Raw genomic sequence first — 25,451 nt, 5'->3', positions numbered from 1 at the left:
TAAGAGGTTGAGAGACAGACAGAAGGTGACAGAGAAAGCTGCTCCCCTATCGTGCTGTGACATCTGATCTTACTGAATAACATGAAGGATGAGTGTCAACATCTGTCAGTGTTCTTCCTTTTCTTGGTTTGCTCAAAGTTTTATGATTGAAGGAAGACTTGTTGATCACACCAGGCAAATAATATTTTTAAATGTATTGGAGAAAAAATATAAAATATAATTGTATTATTGTTAAAATTGGAAAATTGCACTACACGCTTGAAATGAGACTATCACTCAGCAATCACTGATCATACAAAAGACATGGTATGCAGAAGCCTCCAAGAAAATCAAAGGGAACTTTTTATTAATCAATTCAATTAATACATTCTTTATTTATCATTGTGGTTTAACGTATGTCTCTAATTCAAGATAATATTGGCATTGTTGTATTATTGTTGGGAACAGTCATCTGACAGCAATGTAAATCAATGAAAATATTGTAAATATGGCTGTGGATGTTCCATTGTTGTCCAACTTCATCTCTTTATCGGAGTGCACTGGTTTAGACATTTTGATATCTGCTGAGTCACGGTGAGCAGTTTGAAAGCGTTTGCTGTGTTTCTTTCCAGCTCTGCCCTCGACATGCATGCACGAAACAGAGAGGAGCTCCAGGAAAGACTCAGAGCAGACCTTTACTGATATCCATCGTTACACCAGTTGGTACGATCTCTTCACAGGAAACATGGCCCAGCTTTTATGGTCCTACTTTGTGTCATCTGTTTTCCCTGAAGCTTTTTTTGCCACTCCTGTTTCTAAACACTCCATAAAAATACTTGACTCGACAGACGCAAAATTCAATTTAGCTGCAGCAACGAAGAGGCGGTGCATTGTTAAGCAGCATCCAGCGTTTTATTATCCACAGCCACTTCATAAAGGCTTTTAACTACACAATGGACTGAACATATGAGTGATAGTGTATGGGTTTGCAGACTGAATAATAATCAAATGACACTTTACAGCGCAGGAGCGACTCCACAGCAGAGCTTTCTGAAGAATTTCCAAGCAAATTCCTGCATAATTTGACATCAGGCTTTATGAATTAGTTTACTCCACTTTCCCACTAAAAGTACAACGATGCAGCAATATAAGAAATCAAGAACGCATTTCAACCACTAAATTAAACCATCGTGAATAATTCCGGGTCATGGTGACAGTGACTTTACGAACTTTATCTGCAACTCGTTCACGACATTTTCAGGAAGAGTTTTGAATCTTTGTGTCAAACGTCACAATCAAATTTTTAAACTCCAATAGCAAATACATGGATTTAGGATTATGGAGTAAATGCAGGGTGCAATCCAACATTTAGAGTTCAATTTCCTGAGCGTCTAGCAGGCAGTAGATCAGCTACGTTTAGTTATCAGTTGCCTCTGTGTTAATCACAGTGTTAGATCATGGAGGTCTGGATCGTGGAATATGCCTACTACCAACTATTCATACACTCTGTCATATTCATTGATTGTGTTGTTACTGTGTTTTAATTTGTGTATAATGATTCCTTCTGTACACATGGCATATATTACACCTGTCCATCCTGGAGAGGGATCCTCCTCTGTTGCTCTCCTGAAGGTTTCTTCCCTTTTTTCTCCGTGAAGGGTTGTTTGGGAGTTTTTCCTGATCCGATGTGAGGTTCTGGGACAGGGATGTCTTTATGTACAGATTGTAAAGCACTCTGAGGCAACTTTTTAATTTGTGAAAATGGGCTATACAAATAAACTGAATTGAATTGAATTAAATTGAATAAGGCCTAATAACAGAATTTAAATAAACTATCTGAACTTGGAGGAGATGGACTCGCTCTTATCTTTTGGAGCATGAAAGGACACAAGCAAGGGCTGATGGTAAAGACTTGAGGAATATAAACTAGCTAGCAATTGGTTGTTAGAAAATGTATAATTATTAATAGGAGGCTGGATAAAGAGAGAGACAACAACATGATCATCATGATGTGCTGTCACGTGAAGATTACAACATATTAAACGACAGGTTTGTCATAATCATGAAACATTTTGTTTGTGGCCCCAGAAAAACAAATATAACAAGCGTTTTATTTAAAGATCACAGTAATATTTAGTTGACAAAACCTAAAAATGTCCAAGGTATGTGTGTGATTGCGTGCATGTGTGTTGTAAGAAAGATAATCTGTTTAGTTCTGCAAGACAACAACAACATAACACTAACAGAGGAGGTATATATAGTAGATACAATCACATACTATGCAAAGATGGAAAAATATAAGTTTCTGTACATTTGATTTGAATGTATTTTTTAAGGATGCTCCGATCTGATTGGCGCCGATCCATATCGGCCGTTATTCCCATTATCGGTTTTGATCGGCGTTCTCAAAACGGCCGATCAAACTTGGCCAATCAGATGACATCAAATCTGCGAGAATTACTATCAGAGACGTTTCAATAAAACGTTAGAGATAGGCATTTCAGGCCGCCAATGGTAAGAAATGATTCAAAAAAAAAAGAAGCTTGTGCTGTAAAAAAGCACGCGGCCAGAGCCCACGAGCCACCTTCGCCCTGAGCCTTTCCAAGCCGACCTAGAGCCGGTCGTGGCGCACCGCAACGGAGAAAATGTGCCCGGCGAGGGCCAGCCGACAGAGTGCAGATGTCCCACGAGGGGATCCTCACGCACCGCGGCGTCCCTGTCTCGCCGAGTTGAATCCCCCCGCGCAGACTGCGCTGCCCCACCCGTTTACCTCTCAACGGTTTCACGCCCTGTAGAACTCTCTCTTTAAAGTTGTTTTCAAGATTCAAGATTCAAGATGTTTTATTTGTCACATACACACACAGGGTGTGCAGTGAAATGAAAGTGGCAATGCTCAGCAGGAATGTGCAAGGGCAACAAGTACACACTATTTACAATAAAAAACAACACAATATTTACAGTAAGTGTGTGTGTGTGTGTGTGCCTAAAAGGGGCAGTTGTGTGGGTCTATGTGGGGGTCCTGGTGAGGTCGGAGTTCACAGTCCTGATGGCCTGAGTAAAGAAACTCCGTCTCAGTCTCTCTGTTCTTGCAGCATGACTACGGAGGCGCCTGCCTGACCGCAGCAGCTGAAACAGTCTGTTGTTGGGGTGGTGAGGATCCTTCATGATCCTGCCGGCTCTGGTTCTGCACCTCCTGGTGTACAAGTCCTGCAGGGTGGGAGTGTAGTTCAATAGTGCGTTCAGCCGAACGCACTACTCTCTGCAGAGCCTTCCTGTCCTGAGCGGAGCAGTTGCCAAACCAGGCTGTGATGCTTCCTGTCAGGACGCTCTCTACAGCTCCAGAGTAGAAGGACTGAAGGATCCTCTGGGAAACTTTAAATTTCCTCAGCTGCCTGAGGTGGTAGAGGCGCTGCCTTGCCTTTCTCACCAGAGTGTCTGTGTTTGTTGACCATGTCAGATCCTCGGTGATGTGGACTCCCAGGTATTTATACCCGCTCACCCTCTCCACAGTAGTCCCGTTAATCCCCAGTGGTGAGTACGTCCTCTGTTGTTGTACCCTCCTAAAGTCCACAATCAGCTCCTTAGTTTTGGTGACATTCATGATGAGGCTGTTGTCCTGGCACCAGAGTGACAGATCAGCAACTTCCTCCAGGTAGGCCTTCTCGTCGTTGTCGGAGATCAGGCCCACCACCACTGTGTCATCCGCAAACTTGATGATGGTGTTGGAGCTGAACCTGGCCACACAGTCATGTGTGTACAGGGAGTACAGTAGGGGGCTGAGGACGCAACCCTGGGGGGATCCTGTGTTCAGGGTGAGGGGTTTGGAGGTGTGTCTGCCCACCCTGACCACCTGTGGCCTGGCGGTCAGGAAGTCCAGGATCCAAGCACAACTTTCCCTTTGGGCTGCATTCCCAAGCAACCCGACTCCGAAAAGACCGGACCCCGGCGCGACGGGGGCCGTTACTGGCCTCACACCATCCATGGGATGAGCCTCGATCAGAAGGACTCAAGCCCCCGGGTAAGCGGTCTTCCATACGCCACATGTTCCCAATCCGCCCGTCGGACGGGGATTCAGCGCTGGCCTGTTCCCTCTTCGCTCGCTGCTACTGAGGGAATCCTTCTTAGTTTCTTTTCCTGCGCTTAGTAATATGCTTATTTCAGCGGGTTGTCTCGTCTGATCTGAGGTTGTGGTCGAATGAGGCGCCGCCCCGGCGGACGGCTATGTGGCTCTGGCTCCGGCAAAGGGAGCAGAGGCTCACGGCATCTGGTTTGTCGGGTACCCCGCCGTGGCACAGGAAGGTCCCGGCCGAATCCCACCCGATCTCCCCCGATCACCAACCGAGGGCCCCCACTGACGGCTCCCATGAACTCGGACGCTTGACGCGGACAGCACAGGAGACGGTCGAGTCCACCGGCAGCCACGCCTGCACGTACGGGCACAAAGGGGCGCGCCCGCCCATCTCTCCCCCCGCGAAGGGGCAGTGACGAGCAGGGGGGCGAGAGGAGGTTTACGGCCAGAGGGGCGAGACCGACAAGGGCCTACGTACCGCACCGGGCATCCCGACGGTCTGCATTTAGGGGTTCTACACTGGAATGTTGCACGTTCCCTTCAATAAAACGAATGGGTGTCAATTCATGATACTATCGTCTCGTAATTTAAATACTTAAAATACAAAACCAATGTTGTTAAGAATAATTAATTTCATAAATAATGCTACACAATAAATAGAATGCTTCAATCGACACCGTGATCGGTGATCGGTATTATCGGATCGGCCGATCACAGTGATTGGTGATCGGCACTGAACAGCATTTTAAAAATCATCTCTTCATCGTAACTAAACAAACACACGTTGACATTATCTGGTTCTATTTTCTCTCTTTGCTGCTAGTCTTCCCTACTCACCATGTTGGCTGGAGTGGCTCCGGCAGGACCGCTCTGCCTGGCCTGACCCATGGGTCCACCGGCAGGACCCATCTGTCCTGGCTTGGCTTGGCCTTGTCCCATACCCATGCCCATGCCCATGCCCTGTCCCTGGGCTAGGGGCTGCTGCTGAGGGCCGGTGGTGACTGCGATACCAGGCTGCCCTGACCTGGCCGCTGATGTCTGGGCTTGTTGTTGGAGCTGAGTCCTCTGTCCTGGAGCTCCATCAGTCTGGGAACCTGGACCACCCTGTCGTCCTGATCCCAGAGGCCCTCCGGCGGGGCCCTGAGCCCGGGTAGAGCTGCCAGACCTGGAGGAGCCTGGATGAAGGAAGGGTGTTGTGCTCATTGTTCCAAAATGGTCTCACTTTACGACAACAAGAAACGAAAAAAATCCAACAATCACATGCTTTAAAACTAGAATGGGCACTCGGTAGAGCGCATACCTTCCGTGCTATGGTAAAAAGAAGATTTTGACCTTTCCATGACCTTGACCTTGACCTTCGACCCGATCGATCCCAAAGTCTAATCAAATGGTCCCCGGATAATAACCAATCATCCCACCAAATTTCGTGCGATTCAAGAACATTTTGACCTGTTCATGACCTTTGACCCGATCGATCCCAAAATCTAATCAACTGGTCCCCGGATAATAAACAATCATCCCACCAAATTGCATGCGATTCGGTTCAATACTTTTTGAGTTCTGCGAAAGATTTTGACCTGTTCATGACCTTTGACCTTTGACCCGATCGATCTCAAAATCTCATCAACTGGTCCCCGGATAATAAACAATCATCCCACCAAATTTCATGCGATTCGGTTCAATACTTTTTGAGTTTTGCGAATAACACGCATACAAATAAATAAATAAATAAATAAATACACGGCGATCAAAACATAACCTTCCGGCATTTTCAATGCGAAGGTAATAAGATCCAATATCAACAGTACTCTGAACACTGCAGGCCTTTACATGCAGATAATTATTGACAGCTTAAAGATATTGTGTGTGGCAAAAATATTTGGTCGATAAATCTGTGATCTTCACATCATCTGTTCCTTTTTTTAATGTGAGCAGATCCTAGAAATAAAACCTTGACTGATAAGCTCCAGCCAGTGAGGTCTAACTCAATCAGATTATTTCTGCCTCTGAGAAACTGGAACTGCATTATTTATTTTACAGTAAGGTTTTCTTCGGTATACAGTAGCAATGGACAGGTGAAGCAACAATGACAAAATTTAATAAGCAATTTAATGATTAGAGGGCTAAGAACACAGCCATAATGTTGCCCCGGGAGACAGCACTTTCCTCTTAAAAGTTACGCTTGATAGTAGCCCCACTAAATGCGGGGCTACTTGTGGTTCCTAGTCTTAAAAAGTAGGATGGGAGCCAGAGCTTTTAGTTATCAAGCTCCTCTTTTATGGAACCAGCTTCCACCTTCAGTCCGGGAGGCTGACACAGTCACCTCATTTCAGAGTAGACTAAAGACTTTCCTCTTTGATAGTCGTATAGTTAGGGCTGAATCAGGTTTGCCCTGGTCCAGCCCCTTGATATGCTGCTATAGGTTTATAAGCTGCTGGGGTACGTTTTAAGATACACTGAGCACCTCTCTCCTCTTCTCTCTCTACTTATGGATGGGTGGCTTTAGCTCAGTGGGGTAAGAGGGCCGTCCTTCAACCGCAAGGTCGTGGGTTCGATCCCCGCTCTCCCCATTAGCTGCAAGTCGAAGTGTCCTTGAGCAAGGCATTGAACCCCCAGTTGCTTCCCGGGCGCTTCACCGCAGCCCACTGCTCCTTAATAACTAAGGATGGGTTAAATGCAGAGAACTAATTTCCCCTTGGGGATTAATAAAAGTGTATATTTATTTATTTATGCATTTTTATCTCTCCATCACACATTATTAACTCTGCTTTCTCTCCAGAGTCCTTGTGACTTCAAGTCTCTTAGGGTCCATTGGACCTGGCTGGGTCTGATGCAATGGCCCTGCTGATGTGCCCCGCCCACTCCTCCTCTCTACCTCCATCTGCCTGATGGATCATGGAGGTCTGGATCATGGTCCATGCCTACTACTAACTATTCATACACTCTGTTATACTCATTGAATGTGTTGTAACTCTGTAATGATCCCTTCATGGCATCTATTGCATCTGTCCATCCGGGGAGAGGGATCTTCCTCTGTTGCTCTGCTGACGGTTTCTTCCCTTTTTTCCCTGTGAAAGGTTTTTTTCTATTTTCTGGGAGTTTTTCCTGATCCAATGTGAGATCCTGGGACAGGGATGTCGTATGTGTACAGATTGTATATGTGGAGTTCCTGTTTGTATGCCTTTGCTTTTCTCGATTTATTTTTTGGCCAAATTATACTCAGTCATGTTGTCAGTTTCCACAGCTCTCCCACCACCATGGGGCCCATCTCTCCCCTGACTGTAGGTGCCTCATTGCAGATGTTTAGGATCTGGATCTAGTCCTTGTCTGGCTCTCCATTTGTTTGTTTCCTTTCTAGTGTGTGAATGGTGTACCTCTTGTGCATTTGTGTAGTATTTCTAGTTATTGTAGTTATTATTGTTTCATCCTGATTGTCCATTTTATAAAAAAATAAATCTTTTGCATGGCTAGGCATTGACCTTGTATGCTTAAGGTTAATAGGGGTCAGTAGAAAGCAGTCTCAGGAGTGTTTTCACATGTTTTTTGCAACTTCAGAGTAAATATTTAGACACAAACCTCCTTCCTGAGGTCTCTTCCTTTTTACTTTTGGGTGTGTTTTTCTACATCCGAATCAAGGTTTGATGGACAGAAGGTGTTGCATGCTGTACAGGTTTTGAGTCGTATACCTAATATTGACTTGACTTGACTTAAATGTGAACAGTAAATATCTGTTACTTCACAGACATATTTATTTGTGTTCATTTTGGCACCATTGCTCATTCTGGAGAGCCGCCAGACTGCCTACACTGGCCAGAACATTAACTTAATAATCACATACAGATATAAATAAGAGATGCCATGACCTGAGGTTTAAAATGGTTTTAGTCATGGAATAAGCAAAGAAATAAATAAAATAAATGTACACTTTTATTTATCCCCATGGGGAAATTCTACTCTGCATTTGACCCATCTTTAGTTATTAAGGAGCAGTGGGCTGCAGTGAAGTTCCCAGGAAGCAACTGCGGATTCAGTGTCTTGCTCAAGGACACTTCAACATGCAACTAATAGGGAGAGCAGGGATCGAAACCGACAACCTTGCGGTTGAGGGATGACCACTCACCCCACTGAGCCAACCCCTAAACAACTTTTGGACATATGGATTTTCAAATGACATTCTAATGAGTAAAAGGTTTTATACCATTATGTTCAGATAGTTAAATGGATCATTAAATATCATTTAAAGAAAGTTTAATGTTTTTTACACTTTTTCTGTCAAATATTTTGAGATATAATGGCGATGAAGGGTTATTAATATTGGTTAACTTTCACTCTGAAAGTGCGAATGTAATGTTATCACACAGACAGTAGAAAAGCATTTTTTATATGAGGTGTAAAGATGCCCTATTTACCAGGTGGTTGGCCCTGCATGTCCACTGGCGGCTGTGACTTGCTCCGTGAGGAACGGTGTGGGTCCCCCTGTCTGGAGGAGCGCTGTCCATGGTGGTTCCCAGATGGATCTCGGGAGTAATCCGCGGAGTGGTACGCTCCGGACCTAGACTCACCATGCCTTCCTGTAGATGAAGATCGTACTGATGGGTCTTGGCGCATTGATGGGTCTTTCGGGTGTCCCTTGGATGACCTTGAGGACCTCTGCTCATCTAAATGACGTGATGCGGATGAGTGACGGCCAGAGCTGCCTTGCTGCCTGTGGTCACGGGATGTAGAGTGTCTCCCTCCGTGGCCGTACTCATCCTGGGGCCACAGGTCCTCCTCAGGAGGCTCATCATAATCATGGTAGGTATGTTTTACACCGTGCCGGCTCCTCCCAGATGAGTGGCTGCTGCCGTAGTGTCGAGAACTGGAGCGTGGCTTCTCGAACCAGTCCGTTTCTTCTTGGCCAAGATGGTAGGCTTTGGAAACCGAGAGCAGATCACAGTCAATCTCCATGTCGTTTGGAGACAGCGGCATGCAGGCTGAGAGAAGGAAGGAGACCGGTAGAAGACCAACCACATGCAAAAGAAAAGAATAGGAGGGAGAAGACACAGAATGAAAGGCAGAAAATAAAAATAAAGGTTTTACACCCATGCAGTTTACACTTCACATCGCCTTCACAAATTACAAGACAGTATAAACAGGATAAAACAAACACTGCAAAACAGTCCGTTATGGCAGTTGTTTTTGTGCAAAAATGTTTTAGCTTTAATTTCAAAGCTCATGGAAAATAACTTTATGCTGCACATACATCACAACTGCCATGCAAATGTGTGATGGTATGAGAAGACCTCTGGGTAAATTGTTTTCGTGAGACAATACTATTGTCTTTCTGAAAGATACGGTCTGTGATGGACCTTTTTGCAGTGTAAACAAATAATTCATGAATCAAACCACACACTAAACAACAACGCCAGTTATGACATAACTACAAATATAACCCTGTAACCCTTTGTGTCGTGCAAAGAAGACCTTTCAATTGAATCAGTGAAGCGAACGGAGAAAACGACCACGCTGAAGAACCATGCGAGTATTGGACAGACAGACGACTGGTGGAATAGGCGGAAGGACGGACAGGCAGGCAGACAGACAGACAGCAGTCCACTGATAAGAGAGCTCCAAGTGACTCTCAGGAAGAAGAAAACATCAGCATGCAACGGCTATCTCTGTCTCTCTTTTTCTTTGCTAAGCCTAGTCTCTGGGTGGGTGGGGGACGTTTAGATAAACGGTGAGGGCAGTAGTAGGTAGTGAGACTGTGTGGGCGTTCAGCTCCCACAATTACCTTCGCTGTCTGACACAGCGCAATGATAATCGTCTATAATGTATGTATCATCCGATTTGTAGACATGTGTCCTGGGAAGGTCTCGTATGTAGTCTTGGACATCTGGCAGCGAGTGGCTGGAACCGTACTGGTCATAATAGTAGTGACATCTACTGCTGCGACTGTCGTACGGGTCGGGACCTAAGCTTGATGATCGCCCCGAACCCATGAACCTCCTCAGGGGACTGAGCGGGCTCTCCTCTTCAGAGTACTGCCGGGTTGGATTGCGCCCTCGGCTGTAGCCAGATCGGTAGGAGTGGTCGTCCCTCTCGTAGGATCGGCTGCGATACCCAGAGTAGTCTTTGGCTGAGATCTTGTCCATCCCATAGCCAGTGGAACGGGAGCGGCCGGTGGAGTTGTAGTAAATACGATCGTCCTCCTCCACCTTTGAACCATGGTGTCGACTACCATGAGTGGTGCCACTGCCGCCCTCATAAGTATTATTCTTGAAGCCATAATCCTCGATCAGCTGGCGTCCTCGAATGTGAGCGGAGGGGTAAGCCCCCACTGTTGCTGAGGAATAGGAGGCCAGGTCTGCCTCTACATCCCGAGCCTCTTCAATGGGGGAAAACTTGGAGATTTTTTGCTCCATACTCCCCAGTTTCCTGTGCTTGGAGGACATGACTGCAGGAGCCAGAAGGCTTCTGGAGGAAGACAAAGGTTTCTGTACCCCGGAGCGGATGCTGCCATGTTTGTTGTCGTAGTCATAGTGATAGGAGGATCCCCCACCCATGCTAGAGCTCACGCTGCTGCTGCTGCCCCCTAGAGGTCCGTGCCTGTAGTTGCTCTTACCCCTGCCGTGATGGTCGTACAGCTCTTCCTGCATCACTGCTTCCTCTTCTGGCGCCCTGCCGTACGAGGAGCTGCCAGTTCCCCCACGCGTAGTGCTGCCAATGGTGCTGATGTGGCCGTGGATGTCGCCCGGGTAACGCCCACTGCCGCCATGATGCATCATGTCCCCTGTTGTCGTGCCCAGCCCGTCTTTTGCCGTAAGCTCACTTACGTCGTCAATCATCATGTAGTTTCTTGGAATGTTCTGCTCTAAGCCAGGAGCCCCATACATTCCATCTGCAGTGCTGTATATGGAGGGACTGTCTACAGAGTGCCCATAGGCATTGGACACTGTAGAAGTGTACTGTCCATATGAGCTGGCTGTGGTGGTGGTGTAGCCATATGTATTAGCAGTGGTTGTGGTGTACTGGCCATATGAATTAGCTGAAGATGAAGTATACTGGCCATAAGTGCTGGGTGGCATGGTAGAGTACCCACCGTAGCTGCTGGATACTGGTCCTGACCCATATGGCCCATAGGAGCTGGCCATGGTTGTCGATCCAGTGTACTGACAATAAGAGGGGGCTACACTGGAATAGGTAGAGTCCTGGGCAGTGGTGGTGACCACAACTGTGGGGTTGCTGATCGTCTCGTAGTTGGTGGGCATCTTGTGCTCCAGATCGGCCAGCGATGTCTGCCTTGGTCTTCCTGGGTGGACTGTTAGGATCTCAGCTTGGGGCTGCCCAGGGTATGGAGTGGTCTGGCTGGGGTAGGAGGACACATTGTTGGGATAGGGTGAATTGTGGGTGGGGTATGGGGGCTGACCAGGTGGTGCAGGTCCAAAACCTGTATGCCCCGGTTGGGGCTGAGGCTGAGGTGCAGCTGGTAACCCCATGTCTGTCTGGGGATATGGGGGCTGAGCTTGGGGATAGGTGTGGGAGGGGTAAGAGGTTTGAGGCTGGTAAGAAGGTCCAGGTGGTGGGACATGGCTCTGAAGAGGCGTGGGCTGTGGCAGTGCCTGGGACTGAGACACTGTGGGATAGGGAGGCTGGTTGAATGAAGACTGGTACGGCACACTTGATTGCTGCATTGGTGCTACCGGTTGGCTCTGGGGGTACTGACAGGACAGAAAGGATGAGGTAGGAGGGTACTGGGCTGCTGTATTTAGGTCGTTGGTGAACTGACTTAGAGGGGCGGTGCTTGGCCTCGTTGACAGTAGCCCATTGGTCTCATGTGAGGCGGCTGCAGCTGCAAAACGTAGATTATTCAACTCACTGTCAGACATGTAGTCCCTTGTATCCCCCATACACCTGAGGTAGGCAATATCCCTCCTCTCCCTCTCCTTGACCAGTGTATCTTTCCTTTGGTGGATCCCCAACTCTAGGTATCTCAGTTTAGCATCAATTTCTTTTTCTTCTTCCTCCAGTTCAGCTTGCTGCTTTCTCAGCTTGGTTGACTCTTGCTCCACGGCCTTTAGCTCGTGGGTCAGGTCTTTGAGGAGGCTGGCTTTGGCAGCCAGGCCAGACCTGGAGCTGGGCTTGAGGCTGGGCACGGGTGGCAGGTAGACCTGTTGGAGGGCAGGTGCCATCATGGGCAGGTGAGCTGTGGTCTCGTCTGGAGGAGGGCTGGGCAGGGTTCGCTTAACCTTGCGGAGCAGTGAGCTTTGCTGTAGAGCTGCCAGCTGGAGAGAGAGAGAGAGAGAGAGAGAGGGAGATAGGAAGGGAAGGGAGGGCGGGAGAATGGGAGAGCAGGAGAATATGGACAGACAAATGCAAAGCATGCAAAGAAAGTGATAGGGGAGGTAAGATCGTAAAACAGGGGAGTGTGGAAAACAATCAACGTGATAAGATGGAGAGACAGTTAAATGGAGAGGGATGGGACAATTGTAAAGACCAAATGTAAATTTAAGATGGACAGAGACATGCGAGATGAAGAAAGGAAACCGGATTAAGGAGAGTGAAGGAGAGAAACATGTGGAGAAAAAGAATGAGGAACACATAGAAGAAGAGAGGAAAAAGGGTAAAGAGTGATGTAGGGAATAGGTAAGGTGAAAGATAATTAAATGAGAGAGAAGAAAGGGGTAGATGTTAGAGGATGGGAGAGGAAGATCCATGGAGAGGGCTCACAGTGGGAGAAGAAAGTTGAAGGAGGCGGAAGGACATATGTTGTGCACAACATAAAAATAGACAAGGAGGAAGAGGAAGGAGGGAAAACTCAACAAAAAAAATTGAAAGGTCAGGAACATAAGAAATAAGGAGAGGACGCAACAACATGATATACAGGGAAGACAAAGGAGAGACGTATAGACACAGAGACAAAGACAACAAGGAACAAGAGTGCAGTTTGTATTAGAGAACATATACAAAAATAGAACAATCTTTGCCAATGGTGGAGCAGTTTACTGCAAATCAATCAAATACATATATTGCATACAACTTAAATCATTTGGAAACATTTAGTTGGGTTGTTGTGATTTAACATGGTTAATGGGTAAAGGAAAACTGTCTGCCCCATCTGTAATATGAGAAATGTAGTACTTGTTTTCTTTTATTCAAAACTTAATAATATTAATAATAACAAAATATTATTTTGTAATTAGAGGGATGACCAAACCAATTATCCAATTAATGAACAAATAAATAATTTCAGTGTAAGATTGGGAGCATGAATTTGTAGCTTCTGTTGAGTCGGTATGGACCTAAACCCATTCGTTGAATTCATGGTGCTCTGAGAAAAAAATGTGGTTCTTCTACCACTAAGCCAGGTATAGATAATAAAGCAGACCCAGTTAGTGTTTGACATGTTCCATATGTTGAAATGGTTATCTTGTCTTTCCAAATGACTTATGTATTGTTTCAGATAGCCTCATGCTCCAAACTTAAACTTTAAAAAACTGGAGACCAAGCCTACGGCACTATGGTATCCACATCAAGGCCCAATAAAAGACAAAGAATAAAAGACAAGATTTTTAGTGCATTTTATCATTTTAACTGTATACGTGCACACTATGGAATGTACTTAAATACTAATTATAGTTCAAACCAGCCAAGCATTTGTGTCTTGTTCAGATGAGTCAATGTTGTCCTATAGCTGATCAATATCGTGAATGACACGACCAGAAGAATTAAATCGTGGTTCATCTTTTTTAGTATGTATTTAGGGGGTTTATCAATCATTTATTCTTGTGAAAACCTACTCTCAACACTTCAAAAGATTAGTAGCTAAAATACTTTGCAGTGGGAAATATCTATACTTAACAAAGCAGTCATTCATCACAACCTTCACACAATAACTGATTTGGCTCAAGATTGATGAGGGGACCATTGCAAACTAATTTAACAGTCATTTCCCAGGGACATCCACAAACAGTGTTTTTTTTAGTTGATCTTGCCGTATGCTGCATACACTTGGTAGTGATTTACCATAGCAACCAAGGATGTGTAAGTGGATTACTCCTGAACGATTTGAGGATGCTTTTTAATCTGGTGAATCCAATCCAATCCATGTTACATTTGACATTGGAGGCTTGCATACAATTTGGTAATAACAACTATCTTTGGAAATAAACACTTGAGATCAACTTCATTTATTTTATACTATAGAATAATACAAATATGGTATTTGGCCTTTGACTGGAACAAAATTCCCAAGGAAGACTGGAGTCAGGATTACTTTTTAAACATATTCCTAAAAAATACATTTATCATGCAGCATAAAGTGTTCTAAAAATCATTGCATATGGTTTAAACGTAGGATGACCAGGGTTGCCCAGATTGTACCATCATAGATCTCTCCAGGAAGTAAAATTAAGAGGGAGCAACATTCACTCGCTGCTTAGTTTAGTATCAAATTGGGTTGGTTTATTGGCGAGATGTTGAACACTTTCCTTCACCTAAGGCCCACATTATCTCAAGAAAACTCAACAGCAGATTCCACTTTGAATATCATTTTCATGGCAGCTATTGTTTCATAAGAGTGAATAAAGTATGTATGAACCTAAAGAACGTGGAAAACAAGACAATAGAAACATCTGAAAACTCCACAGCAAAGTGAATTAGTCACCATAGCATTTCCGTTAAACAATTTCGCACTCACAAAATAAAAACAGGGGCAAAGTAGAACGAAAGGAAGATTTCAATCAAAGTGACGTAGAGGCCATTCAATATTGATGCCTGGCAAGTTTTGACTCCACTGAACCATTCAAGTGAGTCACACTATTGACGAGAGCAACAATAATGAATTTGCGCTGGGGCCCTACCCATAATTTAAAAATATAATCTAATAAACTGGATTTATTTCTCTTGATGATGTTTCTATATTGTTTTGTTAAATGTATGTTGTTGATTTCTTTTACATGATTTACTGCAGGAAGTCCTGAACATCTGACGTCTCTTGGATTGTGGAATTAGGCAGCATTACTAGCAGTGGCATGAAGAAATGGAAAGAAAGCAGAACATCCGATCTGTTTGGTTGTTGGGGAGATGCATCAATTCCATCAAAACTCCAAGCGCCACACAGCCAAAATGTCTTCATTATCAGTGGTAATTGTGAAGCTCTATAACCACTGAAGTAAGAAAGCTACAATACAAATCATGTTTTTGTACTACACGTCAATTGACTCTAGGCCTCAAGTGGTGCTTTAAAACTGGAGAAAACAATTTGCGTGACGTTTAACCACTGATTCTGCCTGTTTTATAAGGATTGGGTTGTGTACTAATACATGTGTCAGAATGGTCTGATTGACTTTACCTGGCTCTGGAGAACTTGTTGTTGGTAGAGGGACAGCCTGGCCTTGGTGTGCTCATCTGTAGTGGGACTGAGGGGCTTGGGGTCTGACATGGACCTCTGGGTACTCTTAATTGGTCGGGGCACAGACGGGTGTCTCTGGGGGGACTCTGCTGTGTAGGACTTCTGCTGAGGTGTGACATGGGCTTTGTTCAGCCTCTCATTGGACAAAGAATTCTCCAGCAGGCGGTGAGGGGACACCGGGGAGACAGGAGAGTAGAGGACTTGTGGGGATTTGGTGGTTGTCTGCTGCTGCCGGATGATGCTGGAGATGGAATCGTTGTGAAGGTGGTTGTGAGGCTGGGAGTTGATGTCGAGCGGGTCGGGCCGGCGGCGCTCAAACTTGGCTGCGTTTGCTGCAATTTGCATCTGCTGGCGCTGCTGGGTCAGGAGGTCGACAGAACCAGATTGTTGCGTTCCAGTACTGGTAGAGGAAGAATATGGACTGACCGTGGTTGGTACACTGAGCTGGGGAGCTACAACACCCTGTGACTGAGCTTCTGGATCAGTCTGGCATGCTAGAGACTGTCCCTTTTGGGTCCGCTCAGGTCCGGAGATGTAGTGCACAATCTCTACTTTATTCGGGTCTGGTACTGTCACATGGATTACTGGGGAGACTCTTCCTAAGTGCTCCACTTCTGTCTGGCAAGACATCTCCCTGATGGTTTGGATGGCAATACTGGAGGATACCATCTTGGGAGTTTCGATCTTGGTGTTAGAGGCCGTGGTGGATGTGGCGGTAGTGCTGCTGCCAGCGGCACTGGACTCAGTGTGCCGGGAGAAACGGGAGCGTCTTCTTCGGACCGGCTGCTCAGTCTCAGCCTTGTCCTCGTCATCATCTGTCTGGACTGAGCAGTCAACACTACGACCACGCCTTCTGGTGCGATGGCGCATCATGTACCTGACAGGGAGAAGATATGGAAAACAGAAAGAAAAGACACAATGATGATGTACTATCCCAAGTAAAAAAAAGACAAAGTAACCTACGTGCTGTATTATAAAGTGCATTTATGGAAAAACAACCAAAAATCTAAGTCTGAACATTTAACGTCTATTGATAAGCTTTATGCCTCTGCCCTGTACAATACAAATTGTTAGCAATTATTTTTAAAGCTTTCATCTACACCTCAGCTTGTGTCTTGTTTTTTAATTAAAGAAAGATGTGAATTAAACAGAAGGACTATTACAAACACACACACACACACAAACACACACACACACACTCATCTTTACCTCTCCTCTCCATCTTCATCGTCTGTCTGCACAGAGCTGTCCACGATCCTGCGGGGGGAGCCGTAATACACCACGCCGTCACCGTCCAAGCTGTCGCGGCTCAACCTAGTCATGGAACTGTGTTTCCTCATGTTGCTCCTGCTCTCCATGGGCTCCTGCTGGCTCCTTAGACACATCTCTGACGAGGAGTTGGGGAGAGAGCGGGAGCTGATCTGAGAGTCCATGTACGGGGGTAGTGGCTGTCCGTTCACATCAAGCTGAAGAACATTTTTATATTTTAAGGTTGTTAGTTGTCACTCATGATTGCTTCAATTGAGAGTGAAAAAGCTTTGCAGATTGCAGTTCATATTACAATCATAGAGGTCCACAAAAGACACACATGCAACCATTTTGTGTTGCAGCTTGAAAAGTTAATTCAATTACAACAGTTCTAGTGATGCACTTTTCAGACTGCGACCCAGTTGATTCACGAGTTAGAATATGTGTTTTTGGCTTTAATAACCTTTTCATTGGTTATGATTTAAAAAGCAAGTGTTAGTTAGAATATTCCTAACCAGAAGACAGACATGGGTAGGCAGGTGTCAAAGTAATATTAGTGAGAGCTTCTTGAAGCATGCTACTTCTGTAGTTTCACACTCTCCAGGCCCTAAAATATTCTACCTCTACTATCTAAAAGCTGATGCAATCCACATGCCCCCCTCACCTGTACACTCTGAGCTGCAGCCGTTTTCTGTCTCTTCTGCTCTACAAGCTGCTGCTGGAGCTGCTGCTGCAGAGACTGGATCTGGTCTAGCTGTGACTTTTGCTGCGCCAACTGCTCCCTCTGGAGAACAAGTTGCTTCTCGCGTTCGTGCTGCTGCTGCTGTAGGACCTAAAACAATGTTGATGGAAAGGGGAATTTTTAAGAAGCAGACAGTGGCAGAAACACACACAGAGAGAGAGAGAGAGAAGAGACAAGACAACAAAAGTATGGAGAAGCAGATTGGTGGGCAGATTGAGAAGAAATCAAAGGGAAAGAAATGATGTAAAAGAGACTAAATGAAAAAAATTAGAGAAAGACATACACAGCAAAGACAGTAGAGGACAAGATTGTTGAGTTTTGGCACATCTGGTTGTAAAAAAGATGATCAAAGACTCCTGTGGCATGGAATTATTCTTGTGCTGATGGATTAGTTATAAAAATGGTTACAAGTTAGTCAAACTTCTAACAAAATCAAGAATGGAAGCGCAACATAAATGAAGTGCAGCATGTACTGGTCATGGCTGTTGCCAGTCATATAATGCTCATAAGAAAATATGTGATGCATTTTCTTTTTTGCATAAATGGACAAGCTAGTGCAAATAAGGAGTTAGGGTTTCTGCTTTTACTGTGGGTTATGAGATGCATATTAAACATTCCATCTCTAGTTCATTCTCATTAAGTAAGGCTTCCAAACCTGTTTAACTGAGTTAACTTGAAAGATTTTCAACTGCTTGTTCTATCAAAAAAGAAGAAAATCGTCATGTTAGCCCTTCTGTTACCTGTTAAAACACATGAACAAGGCTATTAGGAGCTTAAAAGTGGTATATTCAAATGTGTACTTGCTATTGACTATCAGATGAATAGAATATAATGGGATCCATTTTTCTTTTGAGTATATATCAGACCAACAAATGGCACTAAAACCAAATTTGACAATCATCAGTTTCTATCTCACATACTGTACAGGCATGTTCATGCAAACTTCTTAAAGAGAAAATATCCAGTTAGGTGAACTACATAGCATGCAGATTATAAAGCTATATTTGTTTTGTTGTAAAACTGACTGAATTGGATTATTTCGTTGAACAAAATAATCCCATCCATCATTACATTAAAATAGCATTTTTTCTTCTAACAATGACAGAATTTGAACACCATTTTATGAAAATATATTTAATGGTCTCACTGTCACAGTTTGTTACATGTTGTTGATGAAATGCATATATAAGTTAATTTGTTAGTTATTTCTTGGAATGATGTACTGTATCTTGCAAGTCAATGTAGTGGTCGCACATCAAAGATGCACAATTGAATTTAAAAAACTATTAAACTAATACAAAATGCAATAAGATGCGCCACAAAGAACACTACCACAAATAACACCACCACAAAATCAACACAACACAAACCAATCTCCATAGCAAAACCAACAAGCACAACACAACAAACAAGACATCAAATTCTCCTTCTGCCTTCTGTTTCTCCCTCTACCTGTTCCTTGATGTTCTGCAGCTCATGTAACTCTCTCTGCACAAGCATCTGCTCCTTATCCCTGTGCAGCTTCAGCTCTATCCTTTCTCGTTCCAGCTCCTCCTGCAGGCGCAGTTGCCGAAGTTTCTCTAGTTCCACACGCTCCCTCTCCATCTGCAGAAGCTGCTCCTGCTGCCGATGGAGCCTCTCTGCCTCGGTTTCACCCTCCTTGTGTATGGCACCTGGTGGGGGGAATGGAGGAAGACCCCCTGCAATGGGTAAGCCACTAGTGGGGACAGAGGGAGCAACTGGTGGTTGGGTGTAGCCATGAGTGTGTGAAGGAGTTGAGGGTGGGTAGGCATGGGCTGCTGGAGGAGGCTGTTGTGGCTGCTGAGCAGATGCAACTTGCTGCTGTTGTTGTTGTTGTTGTTGTTGTTGACTGTTCAGGTGGGCCTGGGACAGGTTTATTGGCTGCTGCTGTGGCTCCATTGGTATTACAACTGTTCCTTGTACCTCCGCTGATGAGGATGCACTTTTACCGAGGTAAACTGGTTCATCCTGGACTGTAGAACTAGTACTTGTAATGGAAACAGACACTTGGGTTGTCGCTGCACCAGCTGAAGTTGCAGTGGTTGACGTTGTTTGGAGAAGACCTGGTGCTGGGTAGCGGACTGGAGCTTGCCCAGTTAAGAGTATTCTTGGGCTCATTGGTAGTCTGCTAAGACTGGATAGGGGCACAGGTGTCATGTTGGCAGATGGGTATGGCCTGTAGACCCCCCTCAGTAGTGGGTGAAGAACAGAGGCAGGCTGTGTTGTGATGGGAAGTGTAGAAGCAATGGGTGTCTGAATGGTGGAGTAGATCATCCCGTCAGCTGACCTAATAGCAGCAGGGTACATTGCTCTGAGACTGGCCTGCCTGGCATTGATAAGGTTGGTTAGCGCTTGACTGTGGGAAATTGACTTCCCATCTAGTCCAAAAAGGAGGTTTTGTCTCATGCCGAGACCTGCTGCAAGTCTGGAAGCCCCAGGCCCGGTTCCTCTCCCCAAATTACCAAACTGCATCAAGTCTGGGTTGCTTCCATATCGATCTATGGAATTAAGAGCTGCACACATCCGGCTGATCTCCCGGGCAGTTGTAGCACTGTACTGAGCCAAGTTAGCTTCTTGGAAGCCAGCAAGGTCACGAGCAGTATAGCCATAGTCTGAACTGATGTTGGACAAGGAATTATATCTCCTTATAGGCAGGGTTTGGGCTGTGATGTCTCCTCCATGCCGTAAATCTGTATAGGAGCCATACTGCATCCCAATAAATCCTCCATAACCCTGTTTCATTGCAGTAAGATCAATGGCAATTTCTCCTGGGCCTTGGAGGTGCGGTTCTAGTTTAGAATGGTAGGACTGTAGCCCAACTTCAGCTAGGTTTGTATCAGACATTGAAGGCTGAAGCCTACCAGGGAAAGGTAATGTATAGGCCTTACGTTCATCCATTGAATATTCCTGATAACCTTCTGGTAGTCGTTCTTGGTCAGACTCATAGGTGAGAGGTGGGGCAGATGGAGGCCTTATGCACTCTTTCTCACCACCAACACAGCTTCCACCAAATGGAAGTTGGTAAACAACATCACAGCAAGCTGGTTGGTTTTCAGGTTTAATTTGGCCTCCTGTCAGGTCCATAGCATCCTGTCCCACTTCTACCTTAACAAGCTGAGTCATTGCCCTGGCCTTCTCTGGCTCTCCATTCATCTGTACTACCATGCTATGTGGTGTTTTACTTCCTGATATCAAACCAGGAAGACTTGGCTTCCCTTTCAGCTCAACTGGACCAGAGCCATAGAGCTCAGGGTTAATGACTGGCGATACAGCACTGACCACAGCTGAGGTAGTACTAGTCTGACTGACTAGCAGGTCTTTTTTCATTAAAGGTGAGATCTGGCCAGTAAGGCTGTACCTGGCCAAAGCAGATGCCTGTTGCTGATGATGTTGCTGCAACTGGTGTTCAAGGAGTTGTTGTTGCTTCTGCAGCGTCTCTTGCTGCATTTGTAGCTCTCTCTGTTGGATACTGAGGTCTTCCAGTTTGGCATCAATTTTTGGTATTGTTGGGTCAGTTGGAGGTGAAATTGGTGGTTTGTTTTGCGAAAGACACACAGCAGAACCCATGCCCTGTCCCAAATCCACTTGGTTTTGATAGGGATCCCCATATATTGTTGGCTGTTTGGGCTGGGTCATAAACATGGAAGCAGCCACTGTGACACTCACCGTTGTTGGTGTGATGATCTCCTGAGTGTTCAGGTTCATAATCAATGGCTGTACACTTGTTGCATGTTGGCTACCTTCTGATCCACCATAGTATTTCCTGCTGTCAGTAGCCAAGGAGGTGAGATCCATACCCTGGTCAGTCATGATCATAGGAGTTGGATGGTTTACTGTTCTGGGGTCCACAACACTTCCGCCTTGAATCATATGGCCCTGCTCCACCCTAGAAGTACCTGGAACTGTAGATATTCGACAGAGGGAGATGTTGTCCATTGACATGGACCCTCTGGTATAAGTGCAGGCTGTGGTGACCATACTTGTTCCCACATTTACTTTCTCCACTCTTTGTGTTCCGTAGAAGCTACGTGGAGGAGACTGTTGGTAAGGTGGTGTGTCTGGAGGGCTGCCACATGGGGAGTAATTGTCAAATGTTGATTGGCGGCTAAATCGGGTAGGTGATGACAGGGGAGAAGTAGCAGTGTTGACTATCATTGACCTTGCTGGGCTTGGAGGTGGGGAGTATGGGACATCCTGGGAAGACTGCTGACGATAGAGCCGTGGAGAAACTGATCGATGCGATGTTTGGGTTCCCTGCGCTGACACTGGAGATGTAGGCCCAGAGGAAGCTGTCTCTGACATCCGCAATGCTGAACTGAAAGTCTGTGTGGAGAACTCAGCTGTATTCCTTCTGGTAGGTGAACGGGTAGGACTATGTGGTGGTGGTGATGGAGAAAGAGGAGGACTAGTGCTCCTGTAATAAGTAGTATACTTTGGAGAGCGTGGCTCAATAATTCTCTCAGTGGACGATGTTGGGCTGTCTCGCACTTGGATATCTCTGGTCTCCCCTACCCTCCTGGTAATCACTTCTCTTTGACTGTAGGCCTGGGTAATCTCTGCAATCTTGCTGCATACACTTGAGACTGTAGTTGAAGATGTGGCAGGGCTTGACGTGTGTCGGCCATAGATACCAGACTGAGTAGATGTCATTGTGTGGCTTGAACTAGTCTGAGTAATAGTTACTGCATCTCTGGCATACACTCCATACGCAGCAATAGTGGTGGCAGCCACTGTTGGAGTTATTCCATTCTTTCCTGCTTGGCTTTTGATCCTCTCTTTGTGTCCATCTTTTGCAGAGAAGTGCTGTGTTACTCTGACATCAGGAATTCGTCCTACAGTCTCAGCAAAGGTGACAGGAGCTGAGATCTGGGTGGGGCTGGTCCCTGGAGTAAGTAAAGCATTGCTCTGCTCTAGTAGCTTAGCAAAGGCTGAGCCTGTGTCTAGGAGCTGTTTGTCTGAGTAAGAGCTCTCAATCTCAATCTCTACTTGCTCATCAGTGGCTTGCTGCATCTTGGTGATGTTCTGAGATGTTTGTCGGATCTCCTCGTAAATATCTGTTTCTGCCTCTGCTGCTTCGTTATCATATCCTGCTTGATCTTGTTGATTTTCATCTTCTTCATCATAGCCTTGACCATTAACATCTTCTTCGTAGTACTGCCCATTTCTTCCATGTTGCTGCTGTTGTTTCTGAAGCATCTCTGCCTTCCTCATCATCTCCTCATAAACCTCCTCAGCGCTCTTCAGCGGTTTAGAAGTTGAAGATGGTGCTGTGGTGGTTGTTGTAGTTGGTTTCTCTATTGGCGAGTAGAGAGACATAAAGGTAGGTAGGTTGTATTCACTGCCTGACTTGTAAAGTTTGGACTCGTATCCCTCAGCCTCTGAGTCCAGACTCTGAGGGGAATATTCAGAAGCAGAAGAACGATGGAGCTCTTCCATTTCTGCAGCTTGTCTCAACTCTTCTGTTGGAGAAGCATCTTCAATGGGTGAGAGATTGCTTGGTGGTGTCTTGGACCTCTCTCTGCGCCTCTGAGCCCTCAGCTCCTCCTTATCCCTCTTGGTCTTTCGTGCTGTGCTCCTTATTCTCTGTTGTTCCACCTCTCTCATCTTCTCCTGCTCTCTCAGAAGTTCTTCTTCCTCTCTCAACTCATCCTCCTCTGAAGAGTCTTCAATGGTGGGAAGGAGAGGGCCATGGGAGCGGTGACGTGCTTTTCTCTGTTGCTTGGCCTCTTCCAGCCTTTGCTTCCTGCTGGGGCTACTGTCACTGTCCTCCTCCATTGATGAGATGGAGGTAGGTGACTGGCCTGAGCCATATGAGGATGAAGTGGCTGGCAGAGTCGAGGAGTAGTCACCTCGAGAACGCTCCTCAGGAGATCCTGTCAGGCTCTCCATCTCTAGCTCTGGTTCCCGATCAAGGCTCAAGTCATTTTCATTTCCCAACTCCATGTCTCGGCTGTAGCTACTGGTGTTATTGAGTTCAATGGTTTTGAAGCGCCTCAATCCTCCTTGTGATGCCATCCCATCTTCCTCACCTTCCTCCACTGAGCCTTTATAAACATCGGTAGAGCTCTTAGTTTCCTCCTCAAAACTGCTGGAGTGGTGCTGAAGACGTCGTTTTTCTTTCCCTGAGTCAGAGATTAGGTGTTTGTGGTGGCTTTTCTTGGGTTTCTGGTAGCCATATCCTTCATCTTCCTCATCTTCTTCTTCCTCCATCTCTTCCTCATCCTCGTTATCTTCATCAGCGCTCATCTCCAATATTTGTCTCCTCATGAACTCCTCATCTGTCATCTCTGTGGGCTCAGCGTCTTTTTCCCTCTTTTTCTTTTCTTTCTTCTCCTCCTTCCCTTCCTTCCGTTTACCCTCCCAGTCTCCTCCATCTTCTTCTTCCTCTAGTATATCTTCTAGTTCCTCATCAGAGTCATATGAATCTGGTGGGATTGACAAGGAGCGTGGGCGCTGCTTCCCCCTGTCATCCAAGTCTCTGTCTCTGTGCTTCCTCCCCCTTCTCTCCACCTTATCTTCAGAAAGGCTCTTCTCCAGCAAAGGCCTCATGGAGCTTTCTAGCTTGGTAATTTCCGAAGGGCTTGGTGGGGAACCCCGCCCACTTATCCCCCTCTCACTCAGTTTCATCTCTTCTTCTTGGATTAGACCTGTAATTTCACTGTGGGAGCTGGAGATGCCATCAGAGGAGTAACCGGTATCACTGAGGCTCTGAGGGCTGCGTGACAAATCATGGGTGCTGTTGTTTTTTTTATCCTAAAGAGAGAAGAAGAAAGAAGAAAAAAATGAAAGAATTAGAGGATTTTTAATTTAAGTAATCATTTTTGGCCTGTGAGAATGTTTTAATTCACATTGGTGCTGCCCAGCCCACATATATTTAGCTTTAGATTTTATGATATAAAATGGATGGTTACTGTCTAACTTTAATATTTATCCATAAGCAAATATAATATTTATTTCACTGATAAATCTCATCATTGCCAGTTCAATATAGGATCTAGATGTATCGATTTAAAGATAGACAAGATAGTTCCTTGGTGTTACATTTTTAAAATATGTCATCATTCTGCTTGAGCACTAATGCCATTACTGCAGTCCTCAGCTTTCAATAAAAAGGAACATTAGCAACCATGGACATAGGTTGGACAGTTAAAGAGCATTTATTTGCTAAATTGTTAGCCTATGAAGTGTGTCTTAACCCTTGTGTTGCCTTAGGGTCATTTTGACCCGAATCAATATTACACCCTCCCCCCGCTTTAGGATTAATTTGACCCCATTCAATGTTTAATGTCGGTGTTCTTTCGGTAGTCAACAAACAAACATAAAGTGCCTCACACTTAAACTTGGAAAACAATATTAATTCTAATAATTTTCTGGAGGTTTTAATTGCTGGCGTCAAATTGAACCCAAAGGGTAAACTATGTTAGTAAATATAAAGGTAACAGGAGGGTGAAACATTGAATCGGGTCAAAATGACCCAAAGGCGGGGGGAGGGTGTAATATTGATTCGGGTCAAAATGACCCTAAGGCAACACAAGGGTTAATATAATTCCACTGATAAGGCTTAGCTTTAAAAATTTTAAGTGCAACTGTGTACAGTAACAACTGATTTGGTTATAATAAAACCTAAAATCATATTACAGGTGTTCATCTGCTCATATGTAGGCATAGATTAGATTCTCAAAAGTTGTCTTAAAAAAAGTTGCTGAACAAGTAAAGGAATGAATTCAGAGAGAATATATGAGATAATAGGCTTAATGTTGTTTTTTTATTTCCCCATGGAATTATACAAGGAAACACTGACCAGATCGATGTAATTAATGTACAAATAGCAAAGACGGTACCTGCCTATTTCCCAAACTGGATTTACCAACAATGCAGTTACAATTCGAATATGTCATGAAGGCAAAGTATTATGCAACAATAGAACCGGTTCAACACATTTAGGCTGTGGTCTGATTTTATTAACAAGTATGTCTATAATAGTTTATTAAATGATAGCA

General features: G+C 45.1%; 1 protein-coding gene across 1 annotated transcript in view; it reads right to left on the bottom strand.

Moving 5' to 3' along the window:
* The window catches only part of bsna (bassoon presynaptic cytomatrix protein a), a 123,440-nt gene that overhangs the window by 18,700 nt on the left and 79,289 nt on the right, over window positions 1-25,451 (bottom strand). Inside the window, 7 exon segments of the mRNA XM_056423694.1 lie at window positions 4,886-5,223; window positions 8,458-8,958; window positions 9,822-12,312; window positions 15,381-16,317; window positions 16,650-16,906; window positions 17,353-17,520; window positions 18,883-24,204. Coding sequence (XP_056279669.1) covers window positions 4,886-5,223; window positions 8,458-8,958; window positions 9,822-12,312; window positions 15,381-16,317; window positions 16,650-16,906; window positions 17,353-17,520; window positions 18,883-24,204 — 10,014 coding nt within the window.

Source organism: Pseudoliparis swirei, chromosome 9, assembly GCF_029220125.1.
Source record: "Pseudoliparis swirei isolate HS2019 ecotype Mariana Trench chromosome 9, NWPU_hadal_v1, whole genome shotgun sequence".
Classification (NCBI taxonomy): Eukaryota; Metazoa; Chordata; class Actinopteri; order Perciformes; family Liparidae; genus Pseudoliparis; species Pseudoliparis swirei.
This window is presented reverse-complemented; position numbering and strand designations above follow the sequence as displayed.